The sequence below is a fragment of the Ranitomeya variabilis genome, chromosome 7 (assembly GCF_051348905.1).
Source record: "Ranitomeya variabilis isolate aRanVar5 chromosome 7, aRanVar5.hap1, whole genome shotgun sequence".
NCBI lineage: Eukaryota > Metazoa > Chordata > Amphibia > Anura > Dendrobatidae > Ranitomeya > Ranitomeya variabilis.
In genome coordinates, this window is record NC_135238.1 from 71,293,459 (window position 1) to 71,317,275 (window position 23,817).

At 40.2% G+C, this 23,817-nt stretch overlaps 1 protein-coding gene across 16 annotated transcripts in view; it reads right to left on the reverse strand.

Moving 5' to 3' along the window:
- RBFOX1 (RNA binding fox-1 homolog 1) overlaps positions 1 to 23,817 on the reverse strand; it is a 957,869-nt gene that overhangs the window by 352,990 nt on the left and 581,062 nt on the right. For all 16 annotated transcript variants that reach the window (XM_077275267.1, XM_077275270.1, XM_077275261.1 and 13 more), the window contains exon 2: positions 16,427 to 16,669. In XM_077275267.1, coding sequence (XP_077131382.1) covers positions 16,427 to 16,669 — 243 coding nt within the window. The remainder of the gene's footprint in view (positions 1 to 16,426; positions 16,670 to 23,817) is intronic.

Genomic DNA, 23,817 nt, shown 5'->3' on the forward strand with positions numbered 1-23,817 from the left:
TCTAACCAACCTAAAGGGTCCTTTAAATGTAGCGGTTGTGTTGCATGCCCAGTTACAAAAACAGGTTCAACCTTTGTGAGTCAAAGAACTGGGAAAGAGTACCGGCTGCACTACTTCATTAACTGTAGAACAAAGGGGGTGATATACAGGGCGGTTTGCACATGTGGTCTTGAGTACATGGGAAAAACTATAAGGGAATTTCGAAGACGAGTAGGAGAACATCTGGGAGACATTACCTTGAAAAGAGATACCCCACTAGCGAGACATATTAACACCAGACATGATGGGAGAACTGCCGATCTGTCATTTATGGGAATAGACAGGGTCGCTCCACCAAGGAGGGGTGGCAACTGGGACCAGATGCTGCTACAATGTGAGGCTAAATGGATCCATCGTCTAAAAACTCAAACACCGGGTGGCCTCAATGGAATCCTCACTTATAGTTGTTTTCTCTGATGAAGTGGGATGTACTCTACCAGATCTGTGCACTCTCTGCTTTCCTTTCTTCCCCCCTGTGTGTATCATGTATGGTAGGCAGTTTAAGATTAGGGTCAGCCGTCGTGGAATGGGGGCGCCATTTCTCGTTTACTATCCCTAGGGTGCCAACCTCCATTGATAGGTAGGATTTGGAACATAGGGTCGGCAGCACATTATTATCATTCGAGGGGTTATATAGGTAGGCACACTCTTCCATCTACCTTTTTTCTTTGCACTTAGGAACAATGTCATTCAGTTTCCATATTTGTGATGCTACAATCTCTTGACCATTTCACAAGGGGTATAATGTATACCTTATTTAATCGCGCATCTAATTGCCCATTGTTTGGATGTTTGAGTCCGCTAGATCCACAAGGCTGGGAGTACCTCTCCAGCATTTATAATGTATTTTTTTCGTATCCCCCCTCCCCCTCTTTTCGGGTGGATAGTACATGTTCTGATATATTAATCCTCCCTCCTTTTGGAGGTTATGTTAGGATGAATTTTTTGCTGTAAATTTACATGCTGATAGTGGACTTCCCGGCAATTCTTCATTCTCCCTAAGGGTAGAGATTGAGACAGGATGATTTATCACATGCTACAAGTGTTATAAGTATTCTCTTTCGGATTAGTTAGACCCGCTTGATATAATATGCTGACTAAATAACTAACCTTATTAATCATTTTGATGTGTTAAATGTCCCTCATTTCCTTTGTAGCTTACGTCACATAGTGCGCCTATAGCAAGTTAATTTTGTGGCTCACGTATGCGTTCCAGTGTGAGGATGCTGTAGTGACATCAGCATCTGAGCGTTCGAGCTTATGCGTTCCACGCTGGAGACGCCGCTGATATGACAATGGAGTGACCTCAGAGCCTGAGCGTTCCAGTTTATGTGTTCCACGCTGGAGACGCCTCTGATATGACGCGCCTCTGGTTTAGGCGCACAGGAAATGAGCGGGCACCACTCAAGCACGAGGAGCGAGTAGCGGCTTATTTAACAGACAGTGTCACAGCAGGTGCAAGACCCCTTTTTCCCCTGTATGGCGGGTGTCTATACATGATGAGGATTTAACACCCGATTTTGTTTATTCATCACATCTTCCCCTGATGAGTCTTGAAAACGAAACGCATTGGGAAGATTGAATTCTGGGGTAATATGACTTCATGGTGATCAATGTGGGGTAATGTATGGAATTTGCATGTTTTGCCTCCCCCATGCATTTGACACCAACTTTTTTCATGGGCTATTCTCCCTCGATATGGTGGATAAAAGAGTATGATGTGAGATTGTTCCCTTTTGTACTAGTGGTCTAATAAGGGCTACCTGATTTGTGTATGGCCTAAATACATGGCCGCATAGTTTTTGTTGAAGCTTGAGGAGTTTGTCTCCTTTTAATTGTGTGTATTATTGTACATGTGTGTGATTGTGTCTCTGGTTATATTTAGTTTAAGTATTCACTTTTGTTTTTTTGTGTCTATAGTGTACTTATTTTCTTCTTGGTGTAGTTCATCCGGACTTTTAATAATTTTAAATTAAAGGTTATAATTTAACTTACCAGTCCCACCCTGCTTAAATTAATATTCAGTCCATAGCTTCAATGCCTTCATCTTGCAGGAACTGCTGACACACTTCAGCCACATGAGGTCTGGCATTGTCCTGCATTAGGAGGAACCCAGGGCCAACCGCAACAGCATATGGTCTCACAAGGGGTCTGAGGATCTAATCTCAGTACCTAATGGCAGTCAGGCTGCCTCTGGCGAGCACATGGAGGGCTGTGCGGCCCTCCAAAGAAATGCCACCCCACACCATTACTGACCCACTGCCAAACCGGTCATGCTGAAGGATGTTGCAGGCAGCAGATCGCTCTCCATGGCATCTCCAGACTCTGTCACGTCTGTCACATGTGCTCAGTGTGAACCTGCTTTCATCTGTGAAAAGCACAGGGCACCAGTGGCGAATTTACCAATCCTGGTGTTCTGTGGCAAATGCCAAACTTCCTGCATGGTGTTGGGCTGTGAGCACAACCCCCATCTGTGGACGTCAGGCGCTCAGACCATCCTCATGGAGTCGGTTTCTAACCGTTTGAGCAGACATCTGCACATTTGTAGCCTGGTGGAGGTCATTTTGCAGGGCTCTGGCAGTGCTCCTCCTGTTCCTCCTGGCACAAAGGCTGATATAGCGGTCCTGCTGCTGGGTTGTTGCCCTCCTACGGCCCCCTCCACATCTCCTGGTGTACTGGCCTGTCTCTTGGTAACGCCTCCAGCCTCTGGACACTACGCTGACAGGCACAGCAAACCTTCTTGCCACAGCTCGCATTGATGTGCCATCCTGAATGAGCTGCACTACTTGAGCCACTTGTGTGGGTTGTAGAGTCCGTCTCATGCTACCACGAGTGTGAAAGCACAACCAACATTCAACAGCGGCCAAAACATCAGCCAGAAAGCATTGGTACCGAGATGTGGTCTGTGGTCCCCACCTGCAGAACCACTCCTTTTATTGAGTGTGTCTTGATAATTGCCAACAATTTCTATCTGATGTCTATTCCATTTGCACAACAGCATGTGAAATTGATTGTCAAACAGTGTTGCTTCCTAAGTGGACAGTTTGATTTCACAGAAGTTTGATTTACTTGGAGTTATAGCCCGTTGTTTAAGTGTTCCCTTTATTTTTTTGAGCAGTGTATATGTATGTGTATATATATATATATATATATATATATATATATATATACATACATATGTACATACTGTATATATATATATACTATATTATATTTATATATAAATATAATCATTTGTGTCTTGAGTTTAAAATGTTTTAATTGATAAAAGTTAAATTGAATTATTATTTATTCTATATTTATAATTTTGTCATTTTATTGTACAAAAATCATATTGATACTGTGTATGGTTCCAATACTTCATATATGTGAAAACGAGAATTAGAAAAAGATTTACAGCGATAAGAAAAAGTTTTAAAAAAAGTATAAAATAAAAATAAGTTTGCCACCATCCTCCATAACACAGGCTGGAATAGATACATGGTGCCATCAGCCTTTCAGGCAAACATAGTCCTGCTATCAAATAGAAGTATTCTGGTTATTCTGACAACCTCTGCTAACCTTTGTTAATCTTTCCGCACATCATTCCAGCTCTGCAAGTACATCTCAAGCAGTCACCTTGAGCAATTTCAAATATAGTGGAATGTAATGGCGGTATCTGAGTACACCATTAGTTTTCGCTGATGGTGGTCTGCAGCTGTTAGGACATTTTATTCTCTTTAGAACATATTAAGAATGTGATTTTTTTTCGCGGGATGGAGGCATATAGATATCAAAGTGCAGATTTTACAAAGATGTTTGCTGCCTTTCTGCTAATCACGTAGCAGAGGTAAACAGATGCCTTATAATGCGCTCGTTCCTCATTACCGCGTCCTCCCATGTATTATGGTGGCTTTAATGCAAATGAAGACATTTAGGTGTAATGTGGATAGAATGGAGACTGCAAAATGCTTCCTGGGTTTGGGTAATAATGATTGTATTGTATGATGAGGCTTGTAATACATGTGTGTCTAGTATACAGGAAAATAACACTATTTTAAGGTGGCGCTCATTTGGTTATAGACCTTAGGGCCTGATTTACCATTTGTGGGGGGTTTATGATTTTTAAATCACTATTCTTTTTCTTGCCTGACTTTTTTTTGTACAAAATTCATTAAAACGGTACATGAATTTTGCGAAAAATAAAAAAATGATCTTTCTTTTTTCCTTTAAGCAGCACTGCGACTTTTTAGTGCAAAAAGTCGCGTGTTACACTAAAACATTGCAAAATGTTTGACAGTTTCATGTGTGTATAAAATCCCTTTATAGTTGGAATGGAGCACATTTGTACCAAATTTTTGAAAAATTGCAAATGATGAATCAGCCAAAAACATCTGAGAACCCCAAAAACGAGCATAGGAAAAAAATGTGCAAAATTAAAGAGTATAATGAAAAACAGGTGAAAAATACTGAAAATTACACAACAAGGGCTCCTGCGTAATACCAAATCAGGCCCTTAAATTAGCTAGTTTCAGATAGGTAGATGTCTGGAGTACATGTTCATTTTACAAGGTACTGGGCGTCAAATCTAGGCCATGCATATGCTTGGCACAGATAACCCCTATGGCACGTAGTAATCCGTGAAGGTAGCAAGTATTCGAAAATCTGCGTACACCCTAAAATCAACATGTTTTTGCTTTTGTTTTGGTTTTTTTTGTGGATTGTTTGTCATTTTCAACTAATTTTGCTCACGTGAAAAATAAATCCATGTACCTCCTATCAATTAGCGGAGAGCATTCAGATGTCAGATGAATTGCATCCATGAACTATCTCCTTTTTATCATGGACACATTTGAATGGTGAGTTTAAGCCACCTTGATTTGGATTAAAAATGAACAAAATTATTTTCTTATCAACATGATTACCTTTTGTAGGATATTTTTGTGTTTTTTTTCTGTCCAATTAGAATTTACATTGATCCTATTGTTTGATTGGGCAAGTTTAAGCTGTGACTTGGACCAAAAACAGTCTTCACTTTACTTTTTCTACATTATTTTTATGACAGTCTTCAAAGAATAGAAAAAAAAAACACAAATGTGTGAATAACCCATAAACTATAATGGGTAAGTGTCCTAATTAGTGTTGAGCATTCCGATACTGCAAGTATCGGGTATCGGCCGATACTTGCTGTATCGGAATTCCGATACCGAGATCCGATATTTTTGTGATATCGGGTATCGGTATCGAAACAACATTAATGTAAAAATGTGTAAAAGAGAGAATTAAAATAAAAAATATTGCTATACTCACCTCTCCGACGCAGCCTGCACCTTACCGAGGGAAGCGGCAGTGTTCTTTGTTTAAAATTCGCGCTTTTCTTTCCTTTACGTGAGTCCCGGCTTGTGATTGGTTGCGTGCCGCCCATGTGACCGGGACGCAACCAATCACAGCAAGCCGTGACGTAATTTCAGGTCCTTCAGGATTTTAAAATTACGTTCCGGCGTTGTGATTGGTTGCGTCGCAGTCACATGGGAGACGCAACCAATCACAGCAAGCCGTGACGTAATTTCAGGTCCTTAAGGATTTTAAAATTACGTCCCGGCTTTGTGATTGGTCCGCGTCCCGGCAACATGGCCGCCATTAACCAATCACAAGCTGTGACGTCACGGGAGGCTGGACACGCGCCCATTTTAAAAAGCGCGCGTGTCCAGCCTCCCGTGATGTCACGGCTTGTGATTGGTTAATGGCGGCCATGTTGCCGGGACGCGGACCAATCACAGCAAGCCGTGACGTAATTTCGTCACGGCTTGCTGTGATTGGTCCGCGTCCCGGCAACATGGCCGCCCTGACCAATCACAAGCCGGGACTTCACGTAACCAAGTAAAAGCGCAAATTTTAAACAAACAACGCTACCGGTTCCCTCGCTGAGGTGCAGGCTGCGTCGGACAGGTGAGTATAGCGATATTTTTTATTTTAATTCTTTCTTTTACACATTTATATGGATCCCAGGGCCTGAAGGAGAGTTTCCTCTCCTTCAGACCCTGGGAACCATCAGGAATACCGTCCGATACTTGAGTCCCATTGACTTGTATTGGTATCGGGTATCGGTATCGGATTGGATCCGATACTTTGCCGGTATCGGCCGATACTTTCCGATACCGATACTTTCAAGTATCGGACGGTATCGCTCAACACTAGTCCTAATTGTAAAAAAAAACATGGAAAAATAGACAACTGAATAAGGCCTAAATGCAGAATTCACATGTCCACGTCTCAACGTCTTTGCATGGACTGACCGCAGGTCTCCGGACCCAAAGTTACAGCCTCATGGACGTACATAAAATATATTAGAATATTTTGACATTTGTATTTTTGTAGTCTAATGATAAATGACTTTTGTTAAAAAGACAATTTAAATCCTGAAAAAAGGTTATCATGCCTAATATGAGGAGACTGCAACATTTTGGAGTCTGTGGAGAAGAAAGTGATACGTTGGTCGCCCTAATTATAACCCAAGCCTGGGATACTGGAGGGTATGGAAATTCAGACTGCTCCTGTCCATGGCCAGAGGCTGCTGACCTAGGCCATGTACCGAGGTCGCGTTAAACCATCTTCTCTTTGCTTCCTGGTATGATGTCTGCTTACATTCAAGGAGAGAAAGATCTGTTTTGTCAGAGCAAAATATTTTCATTTTGTGAACTATTATAAAATGAAGTGCAGTAAGTAAGCGATTTTTTTAATCTATTCATGAATCCTTCATGAATATTCAATCTTTAATATGGCACCATACGGGATAACACATTGCAAGACAAGGGTCACACACTGATATTTAGAAATATTTGTCAGGCTTACAACATAAGCTTACTTTAGATAGTCTTGGGAGTATGTGTAAAAATGACAAAACAACTGTAAGATGTGTAGAAAAAAATAGCAAAAGCTTAGATGACAGAAGCAAATAAATGTGAAATCTCTCTCTATATATATATTATCTATCTAATAGAGATACATTTGAGGCTGTACTGACTGTCAATAATTAATGTAGTTGTCCGGGCTTTAGGTTTCAAGAATGCAGTCACTCTGCGACTACAGGCTTGTGAATCCTCACATTGTGCTCACTGCACGCTGTCAGGATTCTCTGATGCTGGCACCATGAGATTTGCATACTTTCAGCCACATTCAGATAAGATTGTGTCAGGTCCCGGTGTCTTAAAGGGAGAGCGTGCCATCCTAAACAGTACCCAGCCAATGGCAAGGGAATACTTATTATTTAAGGCACCTTCATCATGTGGAAGGTGCCTGTGCAACGTTGTAACTTTTTTTCCTAAAACTCTTAGTAGTTCTCAGGTCCCAGTGCTCATATTCCTGTGTACCTGTTCCTGTATACCTGTCTTTTTATCACCTACCAGCTTGTCTATCAGCCGGGCCCACCTGCCAGTCTATCAGCCATGTCCACCTGCCTATCAATCAACCGGGCCAGCCTGCGCCTGCCAGTGCCCATCTTTACATTAGCTGGTCCGGTCTGCACCCGTGTTTCCTGTGTTGCCACAGCACCTGGCTGCTTCTACTGGACCTTCCTTTGGGCCATTCTAGCTGCCTGTTCCAAGGAGTAAGCTGCCATTTACCCAAGGTGAGTTCTGGAGTAGAACCTGGTCCACCTCCTGATCCCATCTCTGATTGCGGTATCGTAGGCTGCTGTGTATCCAAGATTGGATTTGGTGAGGCTCCCAGTTATGCACCTACATGCTATCCTTGGATCCCAGCACAGTGTTTCCACCACCTTACCCGTTAGTAATATACTTGCGGACACACGCCCGTCACCAGAGAATCCTCACAGCGTGTATTAGTGTGACAACAGACTTGTAGCCTAAGTCAGGGCAACACCAGCACTTTAGAAAATAAGACAGCAACTGCACATCCAAAAATAAAACGTTAATCTAATGCCGCTAGGCAAAAAGTCTCAAAACTGAACATGAGGTTCTTAGTTCAACATTGTGATCAGACTATATGAAGCCCACTCCCACGTCAAACCACCATCGGAGCGACGGTGCACTAGCAGGGAGGGAGACTTGATGCCTCACTGCACCCATGCAAGAATGAGTCCCCATGACTCAAGGCCACATTGCCCCACAGGCACAAAACCACAGTAAAATGGCAGCCACACACTCATTAACATCAAGTGAATGGATGTTAAAAAAACTCAGCTTCCATAAGCTCTCAAACTGACAGCAAAAACAGGCAGAACCACTCTTTCAGTCTACTGCTAGTTTAAAAACACCTGGGTCAAATGGGAGTATTGCTGAACCAAGTAAAACAATGGACCCACTGAGAGGTTCACCATGACGTGGCAGTGGGCTTCATTCAGGGTGATCAGAATGTTAAACTAAGAACCTCATGTTCAGTACTGTAATTTTTTTGCCTAATGGCATTGAATCAATGTGTGATTATTGGATGTGGGTCCATCTTTTTCTCCTGGTCTATCAACCACTTTATGGACTAAGTCAGACTAAGTAAATTTTTTGTGTGCAAAAAATGGCCAGTTTTCATCAGATTTTCATCACTGTTTGGTCCGTGTGTTTCAGTTCTTACCATCAGAGATTCCTAATTATTTTTGCATACAAGAAAATTTCTCTAGCTTCCCCAATAAAGCAAACACGGAAATTGAACAGCACTTGTATGGCAAGCACATGGCATCTGAGTACTGCTTGATTTTTTAACAGCCCTATAGACTTACAATTGGTAAATTCGATCTTGGATCAAAATCTGGTATTGGGTGCTAGCGTCATATCAACAGCATGGCAGCCAGTCAGTCATCTCAGCAACTTGAAGCTGAACAATCCTTCTTAACAGACATGCCTTGCTCAGATTGGAATAGAGATGATTTGTGCTATACAAGTTAGAAAAGACTAAAAAATAAAAGCCAAATAGGGAGGTCCTTCCTTTTGAAAAAACAAATATGGTAGCATAATTAGTGATAAAGGGAAAGTCAAAGCAATGTGACTATAGGGATTGTCCCATCACAGGCATCGCCATACAGAGGCTTAATACATCTGATTTTGCAATTAACCAGACATTTATTTGACAGCTGTCAACATAAAGCAACAGTAGTATGACATGGTGGCCACTGAGATAATTAGTCTTGTGGTCTAGTGCTACAAAAGGACAGAAGTTGCCTTCATTGAAAATAAAACAACTTCCTTTCTATCCTAACCTGTTTCACTCTGCTTAAAATATATTGTTATTCACACAGTCTTGTCAATATTTGAGAGGTTTGAAAATAATTTCATTAATAAATTATTACTACCCTGTGCACATAGACACAAGCTGATATAAAGATGTCTACTGCTAGAAATTTCCTATCAGGGGAAATACAATTAAAAACTGCACTGATTAGGGGAGTGTCCGGTGAACAATGTGAGAGGAAATGATCCCTGAGCTCTCTGTGATGGTTATCCTGTATTGATGTGATCCTTGCAGTGCAGCCATGCTAATCAGCACACACCTGCACTGTATCTACTCACTGATGACAGCGGTGCATTCTGGTCCCTCTTTCTGGCATAGAGGGGCAAAAATGAGGAGAGGGGGATGTCAAAAGGAGCTAAGCAGGAGATTCAAGATGGCCCTGCAGCGCTTGCACCAGCAGTGAAAGCAGGAAGGGCAACCATACATAAAAATGAAGCCCCCAGATGAAGCAAGCAGCGAAACGGCACCAGTGGGCTGGGAGGTAGGAGCACAGCCTCACTACTAACACTCATGGTCAGCACTTTCAGTTGCACAACCTATTCACCAGCCCTATTGAGGTAATGAATGTTTCATAGAGGGTATCTTTTAACCCCTGCTTTGGTTATCCAACATATAGATTGTGCATTTACTAGATACTGCCGTGTGTTTATCTTTAGCTAATTGTTGGATAAACCAGCATATAGGCTCATTTATTTCGTGCACTATGTGTTTCTCAAACTTTTGATATACGAACTTTGTTGAAGTCATTAACTTTTTACTTTCTTTAATCCCATAAGGATTATATATTGTATCTAAGAGTGATATAATCTATGTGATAGTCATACCCTTTATATTGATATATTGACCCTCCTACTATTGTTCTGTTATAACCTTACCCATAGTGCCAGGATACTGTGCTGTGTCTCCCCCTCTACATGCAGGTTTTAGCCCTGCCTATATTATATACCCACTTACTTTAATTAATTATCAATAAATTCTGTATTTTTAACTTTATTCTGGTTGGAATCACTCCTTGTCTGGTGGCTATGGCACCACAACAGACACCCTGTTGATGTATAAAAAAGAAGCCGCTGCCAGGTTGGAGCTGTTCACCAGGTCCACCTCTTTGGATGAGAGAAGGAGGTCTAGAGAGCCAACACAGTCACCACAACACCAGTCTCAGACAGCAAAGAGTTCTGTGTAATTAGCACAACTAGTTATGATGAGCACCGTGCATACTGTTAATGAGGACTCTGACATAAGCCAAGCTGCAGGGCTAAAGGAGCAGGGGTCCTCACAGAATGAACAGGGACAGCAATCTGACCCTAGTCTTTTGGATCATGTGCCAATTAAGCAAACTATTCAATATAGCCCACAAGATCGTGAAATGACTCCACTCTGGCAATTTAATGCTTATTGGCTTACCATTTTTTCTAAACCTAGCGAGCTCCTGCATTTTCTAGGTGAATTCTTCAAAAGCGATATGGGGGCCTTTCTAAGAGGTCTTCTAATTAAAGAGGTGGGTGGGATTAAGAATGCCTCCAGAGAATTTGAACAAATCATCAAGTTGGCTTAAAATAGGTTGAACACCAGCTAGCCTAACATATGCATGAAAATATTTTGAAGAGGGGAAGAAGGCTAGTTGTTTACTGCATGTATGTAATGTATTTTATTATAGAGATGAAGGGAAGGATGGAATATTGGTAATATTGGTACAAACATCCTTGGACATCTTAACGGTTCTTCATTTGTTTTTTACAACTCTTTAAGAATCTAGAGTATCTCCATCTGCAGAAGACTTATAGGCCTTTTTAGCCCCACTTAATTTGCCTAAACTGAAAGCAGAATATATTTATTTGTTAGATGCTCCCCTTAATGTAAATAAGCTTGAAATTGCATTGAACTCGATGGCCAACAATAAATCCCTGGGGACAAATGGATTGTCGGGAGAAGTATTTAAGCAATTCAGTGGCATATTAGTGCCTCAGTTACTATATGTTCTTAATAACGCACTGGAAGATCGTAGGCTTCCACCCTCTATGAATAAAGCCAGTATTGTAGTTATCCCTAAGCAAGATAAAGACCCTCAACTCCCAGCATGGGGTGAAGGGGTTTAAATATGGTTCTTTAACTGAAAAAGTCACCCGTTATGTGGATGATATGCTACTATTTCTAAATGATTGGCCCAATACAATAAGGGAGGCAATCTAAATAATAAATCACTTTGGAACCATTAGAGGTCCCACAATTAATTGGGGTAAATCTTCTCTTATGATCGTAGGCCCGAAGCCACATGCATATAAAGAACTTTGAGGTCAACTAAAAATAGTCGCGTCATTTGAGCATTTGGGAATTCCAATCAGTGAAAGAATAACATACTATGGAACCATAAATATCTTACCAATGCTACTCAGATTCCAACATCAAAACAATGCTTGGTGTAAACTCCTATTGTCTGTAATAAGGGGAACCTAATTAAAATGGTTCTTATGTCGTAAGACCTCTACATTCTGCATAAAGGTCCAATCTGGCTGCGTAGGTGTATTTTCCAAAAAAATGACAGTATTTTGGGGATATGGAAGAAGGGGATTCCTAGGATTAAGTTACAAACTTTGAATCAGCCCAAAACTAATGGTCATTTGTCAACATCAGATCCCCTTCTATACTATATTTCTACGCAATTACAACATCTGGAGCAGGAAAAATGTAGCACCTACCTCCTCAATGACTATGTTGAGGCAAGTGTTAAAGGGTTATAATCTAGTCCAAATGTTAGACTCTGGGAAATTTGTGATGGCACTAAAACCTACTTCTGTGACAATGCTTGGCATGGATAGAATTTGGAAAAAAGCCAAAGATCTATTTAGAATAGAAGGTGTCTCTAAGTACTCATTAATTTTGAAAAACTAAAACACTTGGAACTTGATAAAGTAACAGGGTTTGATATTTGGGAAAGAAAAGGAATATGCACAATAACTCAATTATAAAGTCAGGGATATTTTAAAATATTTGAGATGCTCATGCAAGAATTGGTTTGCTGAACAGTATTCCAATATTTACAATTAAGACACGTCTGTACAGTTCAAGCCAAACCTATTATATTGACCCCAATGGTGTCTGCCCCTATCCTGGATATGGTGGTGACTAAGGGAGACACAAAACGGGCAATTTCTTTGAGTTATAAATGTTTATAGAAATCTAGACTGAGAGTGGGAGCCTGTCCCCAAAAAGAGAGATGGGAGAAAGATGTTGGCCCCTTAAATGACGAGACATGGGATGATGTAGAGCAGGATGTTCATATGGTGTCTGTTAGCAAGCCACATAAACTCTCTCATTTATTCTTAGTTCACAGGGCATATTGGACAACTTTTCCCTTGAATAAAATGGGAATAAATCTGCACTCACGATGCTGGAAATATAATATGAAGGACGCAGATTTAATACATCTATTGTGGAACTGCCCAGGTCTTCGAAGGTATTGGAGAGACGTGATAGATCTTATAAACTCAGTGTTCGATTGTCAGATCTTTTTGGAACCCTTCACTTGCGTTATTGGTTACACAGCTGAAATCCGACTGGCTATTGCACATACACTATATCAAGACCTGAGAAGTATAGCTTCATATTGGAAAAATCCTAACTCTCTGGTTGTTGGGAGGTAATAACAGGGTTGAATTATACTATAAGCCTTGAGAAATATATTTACCAAAAAAGGGGGACAGATCAGAAATTTGAAGATTTATAGGCATTCTAGCTGGATAGACCAAACCTAGCCCCCCTGACTTTAATGTGATCTAGAGTACTCTTACGAATGTTGTGAACTATGAACGGAGTGGGTGACTCTCTTCATAAATACTGTATATGTTATCATAAGTGCCATTACTATTTTGATGGGATGTTACTTTTATGTATTTGCCAATGTTTATACTGGTATCCAGGGCCAGACTGTCCATCTGGCAATTTTGGCAAATGCCAGATGAGGTGGTCCAGTTGTTGGCAGCATTGTCTGCTATGCAGTTAACAGTATCAGTGTCCTCAGGGCGCAGTTGAGATGGAACATCAGAAGGAGGAACAACATGGGCCTAACTGCTTTCAAATGCCAGAGCTAAATTTTACTCCCAGTCCATCCCTACCGGTATCTTTGTATTCTTCTCTCACAGCAGCATATGGACATTGGTGTCGGATGGGGAGTTAGGGGGGATAATGTCTGGAGTTTAATTGTATTGTATTTTTCAAAATGTTTTATAAAAAATGATCTAATAAAAAAAAACTGCATTGATTGAACAGACTAAATACTGCACGGTCGTCCTTTGTATTCTTCTACATTGCAATGCCAGTCCGGGTACAGTTTCTTTTTTAGGAGAAGACATTTTATCCTGCATTATTTTGGGAATGTAGTGATACAGACAGGCAGACAATGCATAGAACATTTGTTTTCTGACTGCTCCACTTGGACATTTTACAAGGAATGCAGAACTACGACTTCTACTAGACAATATGTTTTCTTTCATCGACTATCAGCTCCATTCACAACAGATAAGGAAATAATAAGGTAAAATAAATCGCCAGCATCAGCTCAGAAAAAAATGCATCTGCTGAGTCAAAATATGAAATGCGACTTTACAAAGGTAAGTTGCATAGAAAGCAAATACCAAAGGCAATGACAAGAAAAGATGCTTTGCTGTGATTTAAGGTGACTTCTTTTATGCTGCATTACCCCCCGCTGTCTTAATACCTGGTGCTTAAAAAAGACATTTCAATCCTGCAGTCACCAAAGCACAAGGAATTAGGACTCTGTCTTTATCAGTAAAATAAATTAAGGAAAGATATTTAACATATCAAACAGATGATGTTAGTAAGAGAAAAACTGACTGCTATGTGAAGAAAAATGAAACCTTGGAAGAATTTTCTCTTATATGGAAGTAGTAGAAATAAGTAGCAGTTAGAGGGGCTATCCAGAAAAAAAACATCACCACTCATGAGCCATGATGTCTACGGTACGCCTTGTAAAATGCTGACAAAATGTAAGTAAAGTCTGGGAGGACTGCTGAAATATCGGCATTAGATTCTGTTTTTAATTTTCTTTTTCTCAAACTCTATAACCCTTTTCAGAAGAGTGGGGGGTTTATACATAAAACTTCCCAACTTAAGTCACGACTTCCCAATGGCCTTTGTCACATGACAAAAACTAGCTGCCTTGTTGCACTCCTCACCAGTGGCATATCGCTAATAGCGGCAGACCATGTGGACACTATGGGACACGGGAGCTGGGGGGTCCAATGCCATTGTGGGCACTGGGCCCCACACACACACCGCCCAGCATGCCATTTTCAACAATATCTGCATCCTGGATGCAGATACAGTTGACAGTAATGATAGAACAGGCCTCCTCTATCTTTCTCCCTGTTCATCTGACTTCTTAGTGCAGCAGGCGCTATGACATCACTACGTCGAGCCTGATGTTCAGAGCTGTGGAAAGCTTCACTCCAAACACTGCTTAGACCAGAGCAGCGGGGGAATGGGGAGAGATGGCTATGTGGGGGCCATAATACTATTTGTAGGGCTATGTGAGGCCATTATTCTTTTCGAAGGACTATGTGGGGGCCCATTATAGTCATGAAAGACTATGTGAGAGCCATTATACTATTTGAAAAGCTATTTGGGGTACATTATACTATGTAGAGAGCTATGTGGGGGCCATTTTACTGTTTGGAGGGCTATATGAGGGCGATTGTACTGTTTGGAGGCAATGCTGTGGCTATTATACTGTTTGGAGAACTGCATGGGGGCCATTATACAGTGTGGATTGTTGTGTGTGGTCAATCATACTAAGTGGAGGGAAGTGGAGGCCATCAAACTGCATGGAAGGCTGTGTGGTTGCCATTTTATTGTGTGGAGGTCTGTGGGGGGCTCAAAATGAGAGGGAGGTCAGTGTCATAGCCATCCTACTGTGCATCCCCATAGACTTTATTGGGGTCACTGTGGGGTATCATACTTTGTGGGTGGAGTAGAGTCATCATTTTGTGCATGTGGAGGGTACTGTGGAGTAATTAATTGTGGGAGTATCATACTGTGTTTAGGGGAGCACTTTTGTTGGCAGCATTCCTTATTGCGGCCATGAAAGGGGTATTTTAGTGCTTGGAAACGCTAAGGGATTTCAACAGAAGCAAAATTAGTTTCTAGGTACTTGAAAGTTGGGAGAAATGCTCATCTGTGACCTTGCCAAATATTTTTTTTGGGGGGACCAATTAAGTCATCTGCTATATATTCCCATGATTTCTCTGTACACTCATGATCCTCACTGCACATTTTTCAAGCTATTTTCGGATGACAGGTGTTTATTCACCTCAGCTCTCTTGATCATCTCCATTTCTAGTTAATTGGGCCAAGATCACAATCGGATCTTATGGTCATTTAGGACTGGTTCAGTATGATGGCAAAAAAGCACTGGGGCTGTAATAGGGACACTAAAATGAGGTTGAATTATGGTACTGTGAAAGCTGCCTTCAAGTGACCCTAAATTTTCAGGTAATAATTATCCACTACCCAACTAAACAAACACATTTTAATGAAGCTGTTTTTATATAGAGTAAATTTCAGAGTTATCGAAATGGGTCATTATAGCCTGAAATGGTTAAATTTAGGTGAAAACATCTAAAACCCTGTATATAAACTGAAAAAATATATAAAAAACCTGATGTCTTTACATGAGTTGTCAGTTGCAGTTTCTATTAAAACAGACCTTGGAAAGTTTACAAGATCTTTCATTTTCATAAATAAAAACAGAAGTTTGGAAAGCTGCCTTCTCCTGTACCTTCATGTCATGAAACCCAAGACAAGATCTACTTGAACGGCTTAAAGTGAATTTTTTAGTCCAGCTGAACGGCAGCAGCTTTTGTCTTGTGGCAGTAGCAGTTTTGTGATACCTTAGCACTGAGTCATCTAGCGAATCCTTGCTTTGCCAGCCTCATAATTTTCTATTTTTGCTACCTTCCATTTTGTATAAAAATACTATTGTTGGGGAACATGTTTTTCTTTTTCCAATTCTATCAAACAGTATTTTGATTCATAATCATATCATTTAGTAGGTATCCCATTAAGGAACATAAAGAAGGCCAGACCAAATAAGAAAGCATATAAAATATAATATTGCATTGACACTACATGCTATAATTTGGTATTGACTTACTGTTGCTGTGCCAGAGACAGTTTGTGCATTTGAATCCGTAGCACTCTGTTCAGAGTGTGTCGGCGCCGGGGTGTAGATACTTAACGTGTGCTCGGGAACTGTGGACTGTCCTGTGTAGTCTGGAGCTGGGTGAGGATGTGGAGTTGTGTATTCAGCCGGAATACCATTTTGGGGTGGAGCAAACTGAGCAGAGGCATAGGGTTGAGCCATTGTATCGGGAGGTGCTGTAGCTTCCTGATTACCCTAAGAAAAGAAAGGTGAATATTTAACATTGGATTTATCAATCGTAACAATAGATCATGTGAAAAACTATGAGAACTAATTATCATATCATTGAGTGATGGATCTCGACAAATATCAACTTTGTTATTACTTATACAGTAGTAGCTGTAAGTAGTATTGACAGAAATTTCCATTAAATTAAAGCTGTTGAGACATATTAGATGGCTGTCAGCTGGCAGTGATCTCAGCTGACTCTCCCATAGAGAGGAGCAGTCACTCGGCCAAGCTCTCCTGTGTTCTCTATGAAAAAGCTGCCGTTGATATGTCATCTCAACAGATGGACTTATCTCTGGGAGGCCAATGCCGCCAGCAATCTGAAATCGGACATGCATGATCAACATCACTCCCGACCATTGGTTGGTCAGCGCCTCCATATACATTAGACCATCAGCCGAACCCATCAATATTGGCGGATTCGGATGATATTATTCTAGTGTGTATAGGGACATTTAGGGAGCAATATTAAAGCTGACAAGTGCAGTCAATCAACTGTCCCCTTAACTTCCACGAATTCTCTGTTTAACACTAGGAAAAACATTTTTTCCAGTTCTTAGGGCTGGTTCACAATAGCTGGTTGACTAGATGGTGACTGGAATTGCATCCCCTAGCATCCCTCAGAAAGGAGTAATCGTGTGAATTGGTCCTTGTAATAGATCCAGTTCATTCTTAAAGGGGTATTCAAATCTTGAATATATACTAAATGTACTGGATACTATCACAAACACTCTTATCTATCTCAAAACAGTGGCTTTGTCTTGCGAGGTCATGAATGGAGAAGTGGCCATATGCGTAGTCCACTCTACTCACTTCTAGTGGCGCACGTTGCGCTCCATTCTCTAAATAGAATCTTGACCCAGCGGTGGAAACTGCATGTAACAGACATCATGGCACATACTGGGGATATGATACATTTGTTTGAGATAGGAATATCTCGCTAAAGGCTACATTCCTTTAAAAGCCACATTGACGACCACCATTCCTATAAAAGATGTCAACAATCCTACAGTATACAGATTATTCCAAATGAGACATAATAATAATATTTTTCCTATCATGGTTAATCTGTTGTAAACAGCAGTAACAACTCTATTGTCAAAAACAATAATCAAAAAGCACAGTCTACATATAAAGGCTGAGAAAATGTTATGGTATAGCTCCCCCAACACGTAAAGTATTACCAAAGTGGAGTACTCATGACAAAAACTCATGACCTCAAGAAAAAATAGGAGTAACAAAAATACCACTGACTTCCCCTTTATTTTGTATTGCATTATGTCTTATCTGATCTTGTTTGTCAATTTAATAAAGCTTATTATGGTATTTTATAAGTCAGTGGTTAGCCACTCTATTGTGTAGGAGGGGGATCTGCCCATGTTACAATCCATCATTACATTGACTATTATTGACCTAATTATCATCCTGACATAGAAATATTGAGCATCGAAATATGTTTTAGAATATGTGAAGAGACATAATGGCTGCAGCACAACCGATAAATGAAACTTTTTTATTAGATTTGAAGAAAGAATGTTTGGTTTCTCTTTAAATAGGTATTTGAGTGATTTCACTTCACGTTGAATTTCCCCTAATTATATCTCAAGGCCTCAGTAAAGGAACATTGCAGGTTGTTCATGTGCCAGGTGGCAGCCCTAAAGTCACGTCAGTACATCATAGTCTTTATTACCACAATAGCATGTGGCCTTTATGACTGCAGTAGAAAATTATGTTTTAAGCTCATAGATTATTTCTTTGGTAAACAAGTTGTTTTGTCTGTGAGTGAATAACCTGAAGCATGACATTTCAATGATGTTATAAATATTTCAAAGTCAATAGGATTGTATCTCAATGAATGCGTGCTCCGCTAATGTTTCATATTTTACTGTTTCCGCGTTTAAGAAACTACAAGTGTAATTCCAAATGACAATTAGTAAGTTCACTTCTGCAAACTTCATTTCTTCATAATCAAAATAATTGGCTTCTATTTTTTTTAGGCAATACACTTAAACTTGGACACATTGCATTTTTTTAAAGCATGGTTACATTGAGGTCATTAGAAAGTATGGAGGTGAGGATGGATTCACATCTACACATGCATTTCCTGTTTTTTTGTTTCACCCAAAAATAAAAAATAACAACATTACTTCGCTCCTTCGCAGGTCTTATATTACACATAAGTAGGGCAGTATAGCACAGACGGTAGAGTGACTGAGAGGGGTGACGTCAAACCCACATATAGCCTATGATAAGTCAGGGGGCTGGCTTGCATAAGGAGCATGATAAAAGGAGAGAGCACTCAGGAGCAGCAGCAGTGTTGTGATGTGAAGTCACAATGACTAATAGTAAAATTATATAAAGTTAAACATGAGCTGAAAGAGGGACATGATCATTTATAGTAGGTCAAGATATGGTTTGACAAATATTTTTATCTCTGGAGTACACCTTTAAGGTATATCCCCAAAATATACATTCCTTTAATAATTTATTCTTTCTATTAATATCAGATGCAACAAAACGATCTCTTCATTTTTTTCATGCCCTTCACCATAATATATACTGCTCTGACTTTATATTATGGATTGTCCTGAGCATGTCGAATATGTGCATAATATTTGCAACTTTACAGATAGCCCCAGGGCTTAAGGATCAATGATTGCCTGTGTGTAAACTACCAAAGGCTCCTCCTTTGTGTTCCCGCTTCACACCTCAACCGGTATTGATTGCAGGGAACAAGGGGTTAATCAGCAATGACCTGAGGCTTCTCTGATCTCCGTCATTACAAAGCTGTCTTCGAAAACCGCAACTCTCCTTTTTTGGCTCCCTGTCCCAATGTGTCACTCCGGATGGGAATGTACACGTTCAGCCAAATGTGGGAACAAGGTGAAGAACGGCATCAGAGGCAATTCCATAAAATGGAACGGAGGAGGTGGAGAAGCTGAACCAAATGTGACTCGTGAATGAGAGCTTTCTAACACTTTCCTTTCTATATACAGTGAATACTTGATTACTATGATATTGTATAATGTAAATATTTCTAACATTCAGATTACGTTTTGCACAAGCCATGTCGGCAAACACAGTTTTATGTTCTCGGCATGGAAGATTTATAGCCTCGAATCCTCCAGACGATAATGTTTTTGAGAAACAGCCAAGTTAAATTAGAAAATATAATTTCAGAAGCGCTTAGTCAGCCGGTCAGATGAATTGGCTGAGCTGATGTTAGATGTGACTTCATCTATTGCTTTTTCACATTGAAGTTCTAATTTTGCCTTATCACAAAAATATGCATATTCCTCTTAGAAAAATAATTGTATCGTTCCCCTACATAGAATTATTGTATCGATGACAGATCCTCAAGTAAGGGATTTCATGACATTTAGAAAGGGCTCCATTTAAAGCCTTGTCCTTAGATTATTGCTGCTGTAATCACCGTCCCCTCTACTATAAGGCCAGATAGATAGTGTAAAACCAAGTGGTAGAAAGTCGTCAAAAGGTAATTGATCTCTCGAGTGATTCTTCAGGAAGTACGAAACACTAATTTAATGTGAGCAGAAGACATGTCGGATCAATTCTACCAACTTTTATGGCCAATTCTGTAGCCAGACCCAATTCCAAGTATCATTTCAATTTGTCCTCATATATGAATTGCCAAATCTGAGGGTTCAAAGACCAAATAACTCAGCTTCTTTTTGGTTTTGATGGGATCATCCTTAAAAAAAGATCAAGTTTGACATACTTGTGGTCGTATTTAAATAATTCTCCAATTTTAATATTTTCTTGACTTGTCAGAAAATTAGTGCAATATGTCAGACGGGGACGATGGTGATGATGTCTGTAAAGCGCTGTGGACTTAAAGGTGCTATATAAGCAAGTAAACTAAAAATTGTCAGAGATTCAAGGGTTGGGACTAGGATGATCTTAAAGGGGCTTCCCAGCCTTATGTTACAAGTCTGCAGTTGCTCTATGTAACTGCAGACTTGTGAATCCTCAAATTGCGTGCTGTAAGGATTCTTCGGTGCTGGCAACAGGGGGAGCGTGACCATTAGTATGTGATTTGCATACATGCGATCGCATGCCGACTAGAAGGGCACTGCCTCACTTCATGCAAGTGTATTGAACAAGCCTGGACCTGTCTAGTTGGAATGTGACCGGAAACAGGCAAATTGTATACTTGACCACCAACTCCCAGTACCGGCAAATCGTCACTGCGTGCAATATGAGGATTCACAAGTCTGCAGTTACATAGAGCAACTGCAGGCTTGTAACATAAAGCCGGACAACCCCTTTTAAGCAAGGAGATCTGAAATCCAGAAAATAAATGTCCACCATGCGAGCCATACTTGCAGTTAAATCAATGGGTTTCGAATAAGAATTGAAAAATTGAAAATATAGCGTACAAGCGCCATTCTTCAGCAGATATTGGGAAGAATACCTGAGATATGTTCTGTAGATGCTTGATATCTAACGTAGAACTGCTGATGAGAAATAGACTTGTCAAAGAGATAGAAAATCGTCTGAAATGTCATAGATCTTCATTTTTTTATGTTAGCCCCATTATATGATCAATTCCTCTATAGTCAAAATGATTACACACATATTCCAGCAGATGGCCCCACTGTCTGCTAATAGGAAGGAATCTATATTACGATCAGTGATTTTATATATATATATATATATATATATATATATATATATATATACACACACATATACATATATTTCAGAGCATTGCATGGACGCTATACTGATAACTTGCTATAAAAGCCTTTAGTATCTGTATAACTACAAAGTGTAGGTGAAGAACACATTTTTTTTCCCCCAGATTCTTTTTAAAAAGGTTAAAAATGTTTCCTGCAATATATCTTATATATTCATCTACATCTAGTGGTTGAGCGTCGCACTGTTATGCATCATGGTTTGGGTCCCTTAGGGCTGCTGATTTATGGAGCTGTTGCAAATTGGCATAGGAGGGACATAAGGTGATTGGGGGAGGTGAGGACAACACATGGATAGAAAGTATTGGATGTGCACGTTGTGTAGACTGCAGACGTGTAAGCAAAATGCAACAATGTAACAGCAATTTTACTTACATCACAACTTTATTTCATAGATGAAACTCTACGGATGTGTTCACATGACGAGGATGATGGGCAGAATTTACATCTAGATTTTGCAGGTAGAAAAATCCACTGGGAATTATACAGCTAGGAAAGTAAAGAAGTTTCAGCAATTATCTACACACTGCTGACCCGCAGTGTGGACTCTATTCTGCATCATCGATTCTTGCACAAGATTTTCATTGCATATTTCCCCATTTTTGTGTCATTGGGTGAAATATATCACAATCGAGTTTTTTCTTCTGTTGTAGTTGGCGCCCCATATGGACTTATCCTTTATGTACCATACTCATGTACACATGGTTATTTTGCTTATGCCCAATGCTATCCATTTCGAAATACTTAAAAAGGTCTTGTTGGGTCAAAAATAGGCTTTTTTTCCTTATAACTTATTCATGAGCAATCTGCTTTTTTTTTTCAATCTGACATATGGTTCTACAGATATGGGTCTTTTTGGATAGTGCTATTTCTTATGGTCTTCAAAAAATGGCTTACGGGATTCTACGAGGGGGGTGTATTTCGGCTGCTCCGCATTATTACACTATGAGGAACGCCCCTTAGTAAAGAACATAAAAGGTGCTAAGCAAAAAATCCCGGTCCAGTAAGCAAAAAACTGATCCGCTACAAATGAAAGAAAACAGGATGGCTATATAACAGATCCATTTTCCATAGACTTCAAACGCATCTAGTTGAAATCAGTTTTTTTAGAAGGACAAAAAAGTTGCGTCTACACAACTTTATTTTTCAACCGATCTCTGCTGGATCCGTTCTAACAGGTGATTACTGGACAGGTGAATGTAGTCTTAGAGGGGTCGTCCTCTACTGGACAACCTCAGCTTAATCAATTCAGGATGCTAATTAGAATAAAAAGAGTGTACAGCACACTCAACTCCGGCAGCAGCGCCGTTCCGGTGAAGTTGACGCCACTGTCTCCATAGAGTGATGTGACTTGTCGTGCCGACTGCAGCAATTTTCTTTTTCATTAATGTGGATGTCTACCCTGATTGACTGATGGAATATTAATAAATTGCAGCCAATGGGCAGCCGGCAGGTGACTCAACAATGTCACATCACTCTTCGGGAGCAGTGGAGGCAAAATGACCACTGTAAAATAATGCATATCCAAGTTATGCAGACTCCTACTGAATATAATGGCTCAGTCACACAATTATATTTTCGGTCTGAATGCGGTCCATGAAAAACAGACAGCACTCGGACTGTAACTGTAAATGATTAATAATGATGTAAAAAAACAGATTGTATACAGATGACAAGTTAGTAAAAAATTGGCCCACTTTTCTGGATGAAACGTTGAACAATTTTTTTATATGCTCATGTGAACCTAACCTAAGTGTGATATTCATAGAGATCAATATGAATACTGCGTCTTAATAGTTATCAATAACCGTGCTGGCTCCCTATATCCTAATGCAAAACCTTACCAAATTATAACACAATACGGCATATGGCGACTACTGCATATATACACATACATACAACGCCTATTAGAACCAACAGTTTAACCCAATATACACACATAGGTTTCTATATGGGTTAGATATATTCCTGCATATATGGATTAATGTTCCTATTGCATCTATAGACCAGCATGTGATTATGTAAAGACCAATTGCTGATCAGACCACAAACCGATGTACAGTATGTGCCTGGCTAGGAACGTCTTATCTACAGACATACAGAAAACCTCTATAAAGTACTAGCTACAGCTTAAAGAGGCCGTCCACAACTTTAGCATTGATGACCTGTCAATGTCTGATCAGTCTATGTTTAATGAGGTTGTTTACTAGCATGTTTGTCATTGATGACCCATCCTTAGGATCATCAGTGTCTGATTGGTCAGGGTCCGACACCCACATGAATCATTGGTGTCTGCAGCGGCCAGAAATACTCCCTCGCGAAGCTGGCCGTCTTCTGATAGTGGCCGAGGCAGGGTACTACACGTCCGCCTCCTATTCAAATCAATAGGAGGTGGAT